At 38.2% G+C, this 15,371-nt stretch overlaps 1 protein-coding gene across 1 annotated transcript; it reads left to right on the top strand.

The window, feature by feature from the left end:
- The first annotated feature begins 800 nt into the window (after positions 1-800).
- On the top strand, positions 801-13,907 carry LOC149027947 (abscisic-aldehyde oxidase-like). The gene is made up of 10 exons (XM_089167243.1): positions 801-1,214; positions 2,263-3,945; positions 4,674-4,933; positions 5,051-5,260; positions 5,873-6,091; positions 8,827-9,792; positions 12,004-12,099; positions 12,455-12,553; positions 12,929-13,118; positions 13,422-13,907. The coding sequence occupies exons 1-10, from the start codon at positions 1,067-1,069 to the stop codon at positions 13,637-13,639; spliced, it is 4,089 nt and encodes a 1,362-aa protein (XP_089023369.1). The 5' UTR covers positions 801-1,066; the 3' UTR covers positions 13,640-13,907.
- The last annotated feature ends 1,464 nt before the right edge of the window (positions 13,908-15,371 follow it).

Below are 15,371 nucleotides of genomic sequence, written 5' to 3'. Positions count from 1 at the left end.
ATTGGGTTTGGGTTCTCTTGGATCTTGTGCTTTCACTTGTAGAGTAAAAGATTGTTTTCCTTTTAAAGTAAGAAAAAAAATCTGAATTTAGACACTTTTACAAGACTAATAAATGAGTTCTTATATTCAGACGTGGGAGCCAAGGTAGCATTATTTTTTCTTCTTTACTTTATTTGGATATAAAATATAATAATAATAAACAATAAAAACCTTGCTAACCAAGTTTGGTGGAGGTATACGTATCTAACTATTTTGTCTCTGATTAAAAAAAATGTGGTATTCAAACTGGGCGGCCTTGGAACACAAAAACATTTATTCGTTTTTCTCTACGACTGATAACGGCCATGTTCAAATGATCTTATTTAATTGTTTGAGTGTTGGAAAAAAACAGAAAGAATTAAAATATTTTTTTGAAGTTTATTGGCTTAACCCTCTGAGCGTGATTAATGAGCAAGTATGAAACCAAAATGCACATTATTATGATCTTTCCCCTCCCATCGCATTCATGACAATGTAATGATACGTGTCAGCCATCGTATGATTCCTTTATCTTTTAGCCTTTCCATTTGAGTAAGATAAGAAAGATGACACACCCATGCGTCCATGAGTCCGGATCTGCGACCCCGTCGGGGAGCACTTTGTGCTTTTGTGCTCCCCGGCGGCTTTTCCACCCCAAAATTCAAGGGCCCAGGGGTGGGTGATGGGATTTTTTTTTAATATTTTTCAGCTGTGGGGCCTACCGATTTTATGGTGGTAAAACCGTCGGAGAGCTCCCGACAAGGGTGATGATCCTGATTCTGCGGCCATGCACATTTGAAAGAAAACAAAACTACTTCATTCTGAAATCAACAGATCCACTAAGCTTCTGCTGTGATGATTTACAAAGAGTTAAGCCCAGATGGAGTTTTCCTTGTTGCTGCTGATATATATATATTTTTAATGGCAGATTCGTCACTGCTTAAGTCATTCAGAACTTCCAAGTCAAACTTCCTATTAAGTCGTAATTGTATAATTTTCAATTACAGTGATCAGCAGTGAGAGAGAGAGAGAGAGAGAGAGAGAGAGGATGGAGGAACACACACAGAAGAAGAAGCTGGTTTTTGCAGTTAATGGTGAGAGGTTTGAGGTATCAAAGGTCGACCCTTCCACTACTTTGCTTGAATTCATGAGGACTCAGACCCGTTACAAAGGAACCAAGCTTGGCTGTGGTGAAGGTAATAACTTCTTCTTCTTCTTCTTACTCTTTTGAAGTCCTACTAGCTCTGACATCTCTCTCCTTTTCCTTCCCTGTTGATCCACTAAAGGCAAAGCTTCCTTCTCCATAGTTGTTGTTGTTCTTGGTACAAAATTGGTTATTCTCTCTTCTTGTCTCACTTGTTCTACTTCTTAAAGGTGGGTGTCTTTTGATTTCTTCAGTTATGGATTGTAACAAATTAAAGCTGTATGAAGAGTTGGGATTTGACACCCATATGCAATCTACAGTAAACACAAGATTTTCAGTTAATTGTCAAAATATTTTACTTATGTCATACGATTATAAGATTTTTAAGAATAAGACAAAGAGCGATCATATGTATAAAATAATCCTATAATGACGTAGAATAACAAATTTAGAAGACCAAATACGTAGAACAAGATTAAGAAGCCAATAATAAAAGATAAAAGATTAAAGGAGGAGGAGGGGTGGTTGAACAAGTGCAACTGGGATCTGGTATGAACCAGAAACTTGAACTAATTGATAATATCAGAACATTATTAACTGGTTGCTTGGGCCACAATTCAAGCCAGCCCAAATATACAAATCCATTCATTGGGCCAGGCCCAGGCCCAGGCCTCAGCTGACCCCTGAAGTTGGAAGTGTAGAAACTGCTTGTTATTCAGTGACAACTGACAAGTTCAAATAAATGAGTTTGCATGGGAGAAGAAGAAAAGAAGAGGGAAAGAAGATTGAGTAAGGACAAATATGTCTTTTTATTTTAATATTCTCAAAATATTTGGCATAAAATATATTTCTATTAGAATAAATTTTATAGGATATAGATGTAATTATGGATAAACCCAGGGGTGTCAGGTGTGTATATATAATTTGTTCTATTTCTTGATCTCACACTGCCACACAGGCGAAAAAAAAGAGGAGTTTCTTGCTTTTTCATTGAAATTAAATTTTTAATGCATATAATGCAGTCTTTGCCATTTCCTCCAAAATATTGCTAGAAAACACGTTTCAAGTCTAAAATTTCCACTGTGACTCGTTATTTGCAGGTGGTTGTGGTGCCTGTGTTGTTCTTCTCTCGAAGTACGACGCTGTCCTTGAACGGGTTGAAGAATCCTCTGTGAGTTCATGTCTGACCCTCATTTGCAGTCTAGATGGATGTTCAATTACAACTTCAGAAGGCCTTGGAAACAGCAAATCTGGGTTCCACCCAATCCACGAAAGGTTCTCTGGTTTTCATGCTTCTCAGTGTGGTTATTGCACTCCCGGTATGTGCATGTCTTTCTTCTCAGCTCTCGTTAATTCTGAGAAGACCCAGAGGCCAGACCCTCCTCCTGGGTTCTCCAAGCTCACTGTCGCAGAAGCTGAGAAAGCTATTGCAGGCAATCTCTGTCGTTGCACCGGTTATCGACCCATTGCTGATGCCTGTAAAAGCTTTGCAGCTGACATTGATTTGGAAGATCTGGGACTTAATTGTTTCTGGAAAAAGGGGGATAGTAAGGATTTGAAATTGGGTAAATTACCACTCTATAACCCTCAGAATGAGATCTCTACATTCCCCGAATTCTTGAAAAAAGAAATGAATCCCAAAAAACTTTTGGATTCTGAAGAGTGTTCGTGGTACAATCCTGTCAGTATAGAGGAGCTTCAGAACCTACTGGAATCTAAATTAACCGAGAACGGAGCAGGAGTGAAGTTAGTTGTTGGCAACACGGGTACGGGCTATTATAAGGAACTAGAACACTATAACACGTACATTAATCTCCGAAATATACCTGATCTCTCTGTCATTAGAAGGGATAGCACTGGGATTGAAATCGGAGCAACTGTGACAATCTCTAAAGCAATCCAGGCTTTAAGGGAAGATGAGGATGGTGGGTTTCGCTCCACAATATTGTTCAGAAAAATTGCTGACCATATGGATAAGGTTGCATCGGTGTTCATCCGAAACAGTGCAAGTTTGGGGGGAAATTTGGTTATGGCTCAAAAGAATCACTTCCCCTCAGATATCGCTACAATACTTCTTGCTGCAGGTTCACTTGTAAATATACAGACAGGTTGCAGAAGACTAAAACTTACGTTGGAGGAATTCTTGGAGATGCCACCATGTGACTCTGAGACCATACTTATAAGTGTTACAATCCCAAGTTGGGAACCGGCTAATAACATTTCATCAGATGGCAAAACTCAATTGCTGTTCGAAACATATCGTGCTGCTCCACGGCCACTTGGGAATGCATTGCCCTATCTCAATGCAGCTTTCTTGGCTCAGGTTTCATCTAAAACTTCAGATGGTGTAGTTCTCGAAAGCATTCAGCTGGCCTTTGGTGCGTTTGGGACTCAACATGCAATAAGGGTGAGGAAGGTGGAGGAGCTTTTAGTTGGAAAGTTTTTGAATGTGGTTATTCTATTTGAGGCTATCAAGTTACTCAAAGAAATTGTGGTTCCTGAGAAGGGAATTTCACATCCTTCTTATCGATCAAGCTTGGTGGCTGCATTTCTTTTTGAATTTTTGCATCCACTGGTGGAAGCTAGAACTGGGATTTCCAATAATTGCTTGAATGGAAACATCAGTAGTTTTCCAGATAAGTCCTCCAGGCTAGAGAATCATCTTTATCAGAATAAGGGGCCAAGCATTCTCTCACCTGCAAAGCAGTTGGTGAAAGTTAACAGGCAGTTTCATCCAGTTGGTGAACCAATTAAAAAGATTGGGGCTGAGATCCAAGCTTCTGGTTTGTATTACTAAACTGTTAAATTTTTTTGCCTCTTTTCCATTCACTAATCTCTATCTTTGTCGTTTGAATTGTTTATCTTTTTCTTTCATATGATAATAATACTGTTATGCTTTTCCCAATCTGTATTACCCTCCTGTTAATTTAATGTTACTGACAACGTAGTTTACCCCCCAAAAAAAAAAGTTACTGACAATATTTAATGTTTTGCACCCATGCCGATAATTGTTATTCCTACATCAGTTGAGATGACAAATCCTTTCCTAATGTACCTGTGAACACTACAATTACACTTTTACTATGAACATTACAATTACTTACACCCTGACCCAAGAAGCAATGGATTCTTCAAAGAACACCTTGTCTGGACATACTTTTCTCTTTAGTGTTAAGTCATCATCATCTCTAGTGTTTCTTATTTGTCTGGGACCATTAATTGCTCTGCACAAGGAATGTCATATTTATATCCATTGCCCCCCCCCCCCCCCCCCCCCAACCAAAACCCACAAAAAAAAAAGAAAAACAAAAAAAGGTCACATGTTCTGTTCTTGTTTTAGACTCTTGCCTTGATATTTTACATGGTAGTTTCAATTCATGTTAATTAGAGTTACTTAAGTAGTTAAGTCTAAATCTTAATTAATTTACTGAAGTTTTTATTGAGCTTTTATTGTATTCTCCAACGAACATGAAAAAAATCTGTTGGGGTTTCTCACTATATATTCATATAGGTGAGGCTGTCTATGTGGATGACATCCCCTCTCCAAAGGATTGTCTTCATGGAGCATTTATTTACAGCACGAAACCTTTGGCCCACGTAAGGGGTATTAAGTTTGCATCTACATCACTACCACGTGGCGTTTTGGGAGTTATTTCTGCTAAAGACATCCCAGCAGGAGGGAAGAACATAGGGGTCATTTCCTTTCTTGGTCATGAACCACTATTTGCTGATGGTCTTACTGAGTGTGCAGGCCAGGCACTTGCCCTTGTGGTAATTAACACTTGAAATTTATTTCTGCTGGTTTCTGGATGTGTTTGCCATTTGCATGGATCTATTTTCTTCACTTGCTTGTTTTCTACTAATTTAATCAGTGGATTGGTTGTGTAGGTTGCAGATACACAGAAGCATGCAGATATGGCAGCCAGTACTGCAGTAATCGATTATGACATGGAAGGTCTAGAAGCACCAATATTAACTATAGAAGAGGCAGTTGAGAAATCCAGCTTTTTTACTGTCCCTCCACATTATTACCCAAAGCAAGTTGGTGATTTCCCAAAAGGAATGGCAGAGGCTGAGCACAGGATTCTCTCTGAGGAGGTACTTCCTTTAGATTTATTCCTCTTTTTTAGGTAGAGTTGAGAATCTGGAACACAACTTTGACCTAATCAAAGACTGTGTAGGTGTTTGCCTGGAACTCTTATTAGCAGCGATAGGATTTAAAAGCACATTATTTTGGAATAATTAGGATTGACTTTCTCCTCAGAGAGGTGAGTGGGTTCAGTATCCAATTCAAACTCACATTACAGAAGTATCTGAAAAGTGAAAATAATAATAATAATAATAATAATAATAATAATAATAATGTGACATGGAAATATAAATGTTGTAAGAAAGACACCAATGCTAATGATGCACTGCCTCCACCAGTTCCAGTTTTCTTGTTAGTCAAATTTAAGGAGGTATAGCCATGCCATGGTTGAATCCAACAGAAAACAAACCATTAACAGATGGATCTTCTGACTGCTGATTTACTAACCAAGTTGTGAAACTGTGGTGTGTACTAATAATGGGTTCTATGGTAATGTGAGTCATGAATATGACATGAAACAAAACCAACAAACCAAAATGGGGTCTTATAAGCCTTGACTTTATTCACCAGGTTCCGAAACTGTGGTTTCATACTGATAACAATTTTATGACAATATGCAGATCAAGCTTGAATCACAATACTATTTCTACATGGAGACACAAACTGCTTTTGCTGTGCCAGATGAAGACAATTGTATGGTGGTTTACAGTTCTATTCAGTGCCCTGAAGATACCCAGGTGCTGATTGCTAGCTGCCTTGGTGTGCCTGAAAATAATGTCCGTGTGATTACAAGAAGGGTAGGAGGAGGATTTGGTGGAAAGGGCTATAGGGCTATGCCAGTGAGTGTCCATTTTCTTGCTCCAAATTAACCTCATTAAGGTTTTACATATTTCAAAATATATACTTTACTTGAATTCTTTTAAAAGCAAATGGAAATTGTATAGGAAACAAAATAACAGAAACTGTCAACTGAAATGTAACTGGAAAAGTCAGATAGTCCTAAACTCTTAGTCAATCATGTGATTGCCAGCCATGGGGCCCACCCTCCATCTCACATGGTTGGATTCTTATCAACTAAGAGTACTGAAACTGTGTTCTGGTTCATGTTCATGGGAAGGTAATTGTTTGTGCAACCTGAGATAAAAAGATACCTTTTTTTATCCAGCATTATAAAACCTTGTATTATGAAACCCATTCTTCTCCTGCACTGACATAGCTATATTGGCACTGAAACTTAGAGAAATTCTGAGTTTTCTGTAACACTTTTATACTGTTGCTTGTTCTTACTGCCAATGTCATACTGTGTTTTGCTTACATTGGCTAATGTATATGATTGTGTACCATCTGATCGTATAGTTGTCTGGAACTCTGGATTAAGTTACATGAACTTTTGGAACTAATTTTCCCGATACCAGCTTCATTTGTTCCCTAAATCTGTTTTCCTGATCAACCCCCCCCCCCTTCTGGATTAGTTATTGGATTTGTTATCAATGGATGAACATAAAAGTGAATGCTGTTGCAGATGCAACTTGGACATGGAAAATTGATAGTCATACAGTCCCACCCAAGGATTTAGGTATAGGTACTGGGTATCAGATATGTCTTGGAGGGGTATTTTAAGTGATGACTGTATTGTACTTTACCAGAGATGCAAGATAATAACTGTATTGTACTTTAACAGAGATGCAAGATATGCTAAAGATAAACATGCATGTATCAATCAGCTTGATGCAAGGGTTAAAATTTACATTTATCTAATCTATTGATGCACAACCCTCCCACCCCCCCCCCCCCCCCCCCCCAAAAAAAAAAAAAGTAAATGAAGAAAAAAAAAATGCCACTTTGCCACTTCTTATCCAAATCTGTTTCAATCTGTGATTTGAGCACTATAAATCCCCGAAAACTTGTTGAAATGGGTAATTTTTTATGGTAGATAATCTCCTCCAACTTATATTGAAGTAGTTGAGAATTGAGTTACCTTGGTGCGCAAGTCAGAGTTAGTGGCTGCTTGGTGTGCAAGTTGGTAGGTAAAAGACAATATAGGTTACTGCAGACCAAGTAGGTAGGGTAATATGGATTACTACGAACCAAGTAAGTAGATAAATGTAGTATGGGTTATTATAGACCAAGTGGTAGATAAAAGTAGTATATGTTATGATAAATCAAGTAGATAGGTAATAGTAGGTAGGTAAAGTATTGTTATAGAATACCATCTTGGGAGGACAAAGATCTTCACAAATAATATCTTTCAGCACACCTTGAGTAGATATAGAGTAAGTCTCCATTCTCCCCCTCGCGTGTAGCATCACACGTGGACAATTAATGACAACCAATATCTAGTATAGAAAGATCCGAAGCAAGAATTTCCAATGAGACCTTTATGATAGACATAATCTTCATTCTTCTAGCAAGTCTGGATCCAAGAAACAATTTCCAAACTCTCCTGATGGTAGATTAAGAAAATGGCAACATTGTAATAAACCAGAATTTTTCAAAACTTGTGCACCAAGTCTGCTTTTCCAAATTAGAAACTTGTGCACCTAGGCAACTCAATTCTCAACAAAAGTAAAAACAAGTACCCAAGGCCTTAGGTTGCTCCCAATTTTGTAACTTACTCACATTTCATTTTTGTAGATTTAATGCAGGAGTATCAAGTGTATTGGATGGTATCAGTCTCATATTGGTTGATGAATTATTTTGTTGAAAAATAAGTGTTGCATTGGTATGTATTGTACCAATACCCACTGATATGAAATGAAACTTGCCAATACTTAAAACCCTGGTCCCACTTACTATGTTTCCTAGCTGAAATAGTTAACTTATTCCAACAATCATTACCTGTCCTTGAGTTTCTTTGTACATTCCATAAAAATGACCTATACAATAGATGGCTGCTATTGGTGAGCTGTTTGATTTGTTGGCATCATAGTTGTCAAGGCCTTGCCAATCCATCAGGCATCCAGGTGTCTTGTAGCATCCAAGTGTTGTCTTGTGTCCTTGGTATTGCCTTGATTCCCGACCCCCTCTCAGATGCCTTGATGGCCTAGATGCCATGACAGCTATGGTTGGCATATGAAATGTATGGGATAACCCATTGATACATGGTACTCTAGGATTCCAAATACTAATTTTCCAAAATCTTTGTCATATTGGTTGTGGACTCTGGATTTCCTCTTGGCCAAATGTTACTTATGTCTTAGACTATTATGGTTAGAAGTTGTTACCATTTGTTTATGAAATTCAGGGAAAGCTATTTGTACAGAGGAAACTTATCTGTCAACTCCATTAATTTTATTTGAGGGGGTTTGGGGTGGGGTGGGCGCTTGTTGATGGTTTTTATGTCATTTCTGATTCTGATTCCATTTAATGCAGGCCGTGTACATGCATAGCCATCCATCAGAACTTTTTCCTTCAATTTATAAGATCTCAGTTATTTCAGATGTTTATTTCTTGAAATCTTCCATTCTATGTTCTCCCCTATTTGCCCATCCTTTGAAAGACCAAAAGTTGAAATTTTGGAAACAACAGAATACCCCTTTCTATGTTTAATGTATGTTACATAACCTACTTGCAGGTTGCTACAGCATGTGCAGTTGCAGCACACAAATTACAACGTCCTGTCCGGGTTTACCTAAATCGTAGGACTGATATGATAATGATAGGAGGACGACATCCTATGAAAATTAACTACAGTGTAGGGTTCAAACAGAATGGGAAGATTACAGCCCTGCACATTGACATGTTAATCAATGCAGGTATATCTGAAGATTGTAGTCCAATCATACCTTTCATAATCACTGGTGCACTGAAAAAGTATGATTGGGGAGCTCTTTCCTTTGACATAAAGGTCTGCAAGACAAATCATACTAGTAAGTCAGCCATGAGAGCCCCTGGAGATGTTCAAGGATCATACATTGCAGAAGCTGTGATTGAGCATGTAGCATCTTATCTTTCCATGGAGGTTCATTCTGTCAGGAACCTTAATCTCCATTCATATGACAGCCTTAAGCTATTTTATGAACATGGTGCAGGAGAATCTTTTGAGTATACTTTGCCTTCACTTTTTGACAAACTGGCTGTCTCTTCAAGTCTTCAACAAAGGATTGCAGAGATACGTCAATTCAATAGCTGCAACAAATGGCAGAAAAGGGGTATTTCCCAGGTACCTGCCGTGTATGAAGTGCGAGTGAGGACGACAGCTGGGAGAGTGGGCATCCTGAATGATGGGTCTGTTGTGGTTGAAGTTGGAGGAGTTGAAATTGGGCAGGGGCTGTGGACCAAGGTGAAACAAATGGTGGCATATGGTCTTAGTCCAGTACTACACAACGAAGGTGAAGACCTTTTGGAGAAAATACGGGTTATCCAAGCAGATAGCTTAAGCTTGGTGCAAGGTGGAATAACTGGTGGAAGCACCACATCAGAGTCATGCTGCGCCGCTGTCCGTGAGTGCTGTGATATCTTGGTTGAACGATTAACACCTGTCAAGGAAATGTTGCAGAAACAAATGGATACAGTTTCATGGGATTTGTTAATTCTCCAGGTAACTATTTAACCTATAAAATATCTATAGCATATGATTTGTTGTGTTATGAGATTCCCAGTATGTGCTACGTACTGGGCTCAACCATTGAAACTCTACCCAAGACCAGATGAAAGAAAATCAGGTACATGCAATGACTGTAACCTCATGCGAGTACTGCCTTGACAGACTACCTTGGTGGGTGGACTGAGAACAGTCTTAATCTCTCAACTTTTTTTTTTTTTGGTAGGATCCTCATCTCTCAATTACTGGTACATGTAGGAAGATTAGTATATAGCATGTATGATATTTTCCTTTTTATATGTAATACCGGACTATAATGATTCTGATTATATTATGTAGAACACTAACCTATTATTTATTTAGGGGGTGTGCCTGGGCACAATGGTCTGTGAACCACAGTTGTAGCCTGAGGTCAAGGAATTGAAACAGCCTCTCAGCAAAAATTGCTGGGTAAGGCCGGGCAGGAAAATTGCCCTTCCCAGACTCCTGCTTGTGTGAAAGCCTTTGGAACCGGGTTTGTCCACTGATCTATTATTTACTTAGCCTTATTATCCTCTGCACTTGAAACGGGTAGAAGAAACAAGGGAAAGTTCACTTCTGATTCTCTGAATAGCACCAGTGAGTTCTAGTCTGAGCTAGACTTAAGAATAGATTTTTGGACAAGCTTTGGCATATGCCAGACCAATCCAGACATAGTCTGAGCTTGCTAGCACAGAGCTGATGTTAGCATGGCCAAGAATTATTTTCTTCAGAAAAAGTGAAGCTCCTAGCTAGGTTTTTTTTTCATTTTTTTTGGTGGGGGGGGGGGGGGGGTTGGTGGGGTTGAGGGCAGGGGGTGGTCCCACAGTAGTAGGATAGTCTGCAGCTGCTAAGTTATGACTATGGGAAGGGTCTGTGAAGCTTGGCTTTTAGGTTGGATGCTGTCATTATATTGGATATTCTCAAATTATCTGCTACAAGAAGAAATCTGTTTTTTATTTTTTTAACATGTGTATGGGGGTGCTTACCTCCAGCTTCTCACTGGTAGATTATCCTATCTGAACCACAGAATTGATGCTTAGTTGTCTTGATCAGTTTTCAACCTGGAAGATACTACTTGATCCGATTACATCAGTAAATCTGTACACAAAGATTATTTGTTAAATGCAGTTGTTTGAATTTGTGGGGGAAAATCAACTAAATTTTAATTGCATAGGATTTGGTCTGGAGTGGTCTATCATAACCATTTCAATATTGAGCTGATCTTTGTCAAAGATCATTCACCATAGAAAACCGGACAGCACTTGGAGCATATGTCATCCCATACAGCTGCGTCTAGCCATAAAGGAAGTTTATTAAACACTCCCAGGCCAGAATGGTCAGTGGCTGTTTAGGTTAAGAGATCACTTAGTTAAAGTAATAAGATAATCTGAATCTAGTTCCTAGAAAGAAAGGATACAGAATGTATTAGAGAGTATGAAGGATAGTTTACATGATGGATGCTGAAATAATTTGATATAAGACATGGAACAAATTATTTTTCTCTACTTGTAGACCTTCTCTAGTAGTTAAAATTAGAGAAAGGAAACATTTCTTGATCCTCAAATGGCTGAACATCATATTTGAAAGGATATTTCTGGTGGCCTCATCTGAACCTATGGCAATAAAATCGATATCATACACTCCAAGAGCTTTATAAAATTATTCAAAAAATTATGTTGGAGCCTATTAGATCTTTGGGAATGAAGATGGTAATAACTGTGGACAATCTTGAGGTGTGATTGCCACATGAAGTTCTTGGCATGCCATATACGTAAAAATGGATGAGATTTAGGTCACAGAAGATGCGAGTTGGAAGTCAATGATTGTGAAAGAACAATAAGAGAGATGAAATTGGAAGGTTGAAGGAGGAATATAAGAAGAGGAGATGAAGAGATATGATGGTAGAATGCTGTGTGAGAGAAATTTACAGCTATATTACTTCACCAACAGTCCAACACAATATATGGAATTACTTGAGCTCCCTAGGAATATGAAAAACAAAAAAGGACTAATACAATTGCCAACGCAGATTGAATCAGACCGGAATCCTACCATGAGTAAATAAACCAGTTCCGAAGTTCACAGCTCTAATATGGTGATTTAAATGATAAGGTTACATGGAAAAATTTACTTCTAGAAGGCTATGAACTAGAGAATAATCTCTCTGACACGTACCTTACCTTGCAGGCGCATCACCAATCTGTTAATTTGTCAGCAGGCACTTTCTATGTTCCTGATTCTACTTCCAACCAATATCTAAACTATGGTGCTGCTGTGAGCGAGGTGAGTTGGCAAAGGCTTCCTATCTCAATTTCATTTCTGGTTTTCTTCTATAGGAACAAATCATTGTTTCCATCATTACATAAGTTGAAATGCTCAATTCCAGCTGGCACAGTGAAATTTTTATCTTATGATATAATTCCATGTATAACCTGCTATGACAATGCTAGAGGAATGCCACATATGGTCCATGCATTGCAGTGACGTTATATTTTACATTGTGGCCTCCCCCACCAGTTGGAAGTGGAGATCACTACAAACTCTGGCTTGCATATGTTACCAAATTTCTGGTAACCATATAATAGAAAGTCGCTTGTTGAAGGTCTTGGTGCTTACCTGTGGCTTTGGTGTATTACAGGTGGAAATTGATGTGCTCACAGGAGCAACCACTATTTTGCGGACGGATATCATTTATGATTGTGGACAGAGCCTTAATCCAGCTGTTGATTTGGGACAGGTTGAATAAACCTATCTTTACTTCAACTCTCATTTCAAGTCCTTATGCTCACTTCAAACACCCCCCCCCCCGGGGGAAATTTTTTCTCTAGGCCTTTTTTCATTTAATGTATGGCATAAAAATGGCATTGCAAGTATGTATTAATAGCAATCGAAGTTCTCCCAGCTGGAGACTACAGAGCGACAAGCTCTAATGCAAACATCAATAGCTAGTACACGTGATAGATAAATTCGGATAAGCTGCCAAAAGTTTGTAGGAATGGCCAGGATCATAGACTTACAAGGACCCTGTTCCATTACGTGTTGCGAGTCTCAACTACCATGACAATAATGTTATTCAACATCTCATGTTATAAATTTATAATTACCTGTGCAGATTGAAGGTGCTTTTGTTCAAGGCATAGGATTTTTCATGCTGGAAGAGAACCTTACAAATTCAGATGGATTGGTGGTGTCGGAAGGCACGTGGACTTACAAGATTCCAACCATTGACACAATCCCCAAACAGCTCAATGTTGAGATAATGAATAGTGAACATCATGAAAATCGTGTTCTTTCCTCCAAAGGTAAAATCTCTAATCTCCACTGTTTCTATTAACGATCTGGAATCCCTTGGCCAATACTTTGACCTCCCTTCATTGAACTCCACCCGATCATCTGAGTCATAGATCAGTTAGGTTGTATCGGATGGGTAACATCATCTCACACCAATCTCAATTCAGACGAAGACCCATAAGAGATTTAATTATTAGCAAGTGGATTTGATCAGATCATGCACGGTTTTGTATGCAATGAAATATCTTCAGCACAGTGGCACTGCTACAATTTTTTAGTATATACGATCTTTAAACATCTCAGTTTGCTTGCAGCTTCTGGGGAGCCACCATTGCTTCTGGCAGTCTCAGTTCACTGTGCAACAAGAGCAGCCATTATTGAAGCCAGGAAGCAGCTTCTTTCATGGAAAGGTTCAGATGGGTCTGCTTCAACATTCCAATTGATGGTCCCTGCAACCATGCCAATTGTGAAGGAGCTCTGTGGGCTTGACAATGTTGAGAGTTACTTGCAAAGTCTACTTTCTCATCAGTAGAACTTGTCTACCTTTTTTTTTCCCCCAATCATGGCAGATCTTACATTTAATCTTGCTTCTTCCAAACATGTCTGTGCTGTCAAAATCTTTCATCAGAAGAACCCAGTGAAAAGTTTTTCCTATTTCAATTCTTGTAGTGAAAGAGAAAACTTAGCAAGACCAAGTATATGAGATGATAGTGATGCTATTAATTTTGCATTAATGCAAGTACATGCAAAGTGATCTTCTTTCCTCCAATTGATATATGTTGGGTTTAACAATAGTTCTATCTGTATGACCAATAAGGTCACAAGTAATGAATTGAGCTACTGCTCTTTCCATAAGAGGTAAGAGGTAATTGGCATTATCCAGTTTGACAGAGTTGTGATTGGAAAAGTGGTGGTATTCCCATTAGTAGCCTATTTAAGGTATTTTAAACACATTGGTGGCCTTAGATTTGTCAGAAAATAATCTTAAGTATGATTTCTAAGTCTACCAATAGTGTGAAACCAATATGTTGTAGGATTAAGGAATGCAAGATTATACAATATGTAATATAGAACCTTAAAGGCATATAAATTAAAAACAAATGTATCAAATGCATTAAATAATCTAAATGTCACCAAAATTTCATCCATAGAGTATCACAATCTTAATTTTCAAGAATAGAATTTAAAATTATACAACCATTAGAAGTTCTATATAAGTTATTAAATCATAAGTTCATAAAACAAGCAGAGAATGATTGATGTTCCTTCGATGTTGTAGATGTGCTAAGAGTAATTGCAAGTGAAAATTCAGCTGAAATCTACAAAAAATGGGCAAAAATTGGGAGGTTCAGCAAGATATGGCGACATCTCAAGCAAGATATCCCAACTCTTTGTTCTCAATTTCCATCTTGTCTCGCTTCATTGAAAAAGCGAGATATCTCGCAAGATATCCCACCATGGACTCAAAGAGTGGATATTCATGCTAATAATTACAAGAAACTCGATCCTGATCTATATAAGCGTTACAAGTCATTCATCCATTCATCAAAGACGAATATTTTCAATCCAAGAAAAGTTGATGCAAAAAAAAAAAACACATATTTTTTAAATCAAAGTTACTTTGTTTGTTTTTCTTCTCTATAGAGAAGCCTTGTGTCTGATCAAGATACATTGGTGTTAGATCCAATCGATCCACCTTGCAATGTGAAGCCCAAGTGTATTTTGTTGTCCTTATTATTCTCTCATTTCTGTTATAATATCATTCCCTCATCTCTCCATCTAGCAATAAGCCCATCAAGTTCCTAATATTCTATTTTGTTACTACCCTTACCTTGAAGTACAAATCTGTCCCTCTTTTTTTAGATTTCATCCTAAAGTTGTCATTGTGATCACATTCTAGATTTCAGCTTGCTTCACAGCTGAATTCTGTCTCACTCATATGTCAAATCTGAATTTTTTTACTGTGAAATGATCATATTTGGCTACTGTTTTGCTCAATCAAAGACAATACTGCATTACCCTTACTCCACACTCAGTGCTTAACACACAAGTATTCATCAAAACAGAGCAACAATTCATCAAAACCAAAGAGTATTACTTCACTAACCTTCACTCAAAACAGAAAATCAGCAACACTTAGAACAGCAACAAAACTGGAGTATGCTTTATCGTTTCAGCTACACTCTTCTCCTCCAATCTACCCGACAGCATCAGCTCTCCCCTGCAAGTCCACCTTGTGAAAACCCTTACAATCTTAGCAACCT

The sequence above is a fragment of the Hakea prostrata genome, chromosome 1 (genome assembly GCF_041222555.1).
Source record: "Hakea prostrata isolate BN-2017 chromosome 1, UWA_Hpros_2, whole genome shotgun sequence".
Classification (NCBI taxonomy): domain Eukaryota; kingdom Viridiplantae; phylum Streptophyta; class Magnoliopsida; order Proteales; family Proteaceae; genus Hakea; species Hakea prostrata.
This window is presented reverse-complemented; position numbering and strand designations above follow the sequence as displayed.

Coding starts and splice junctions, on each gene's coding strand:
- LOC149027947 (XM_089167243.1), top strand. CDS start 1,067: ATGGAGGAACACACACAGAAGAAGAAGCTGGTTTTTGCAGTTAATGGT. Junction 9,793..12,003: donor GGGATTTGTTAATTCTCCAG/GTAACTATTTAA, acceptor CTTACCTTGCAG/GCGCATCACCAATCTGTTAA. Junction 12,100..12,454: donor ATGGTGCTGCTGTGAGCGAG/GTGAGTTGGCAA, acceptor GGTGTATTACAG/GTGGAAATTGATGTGCTCAC.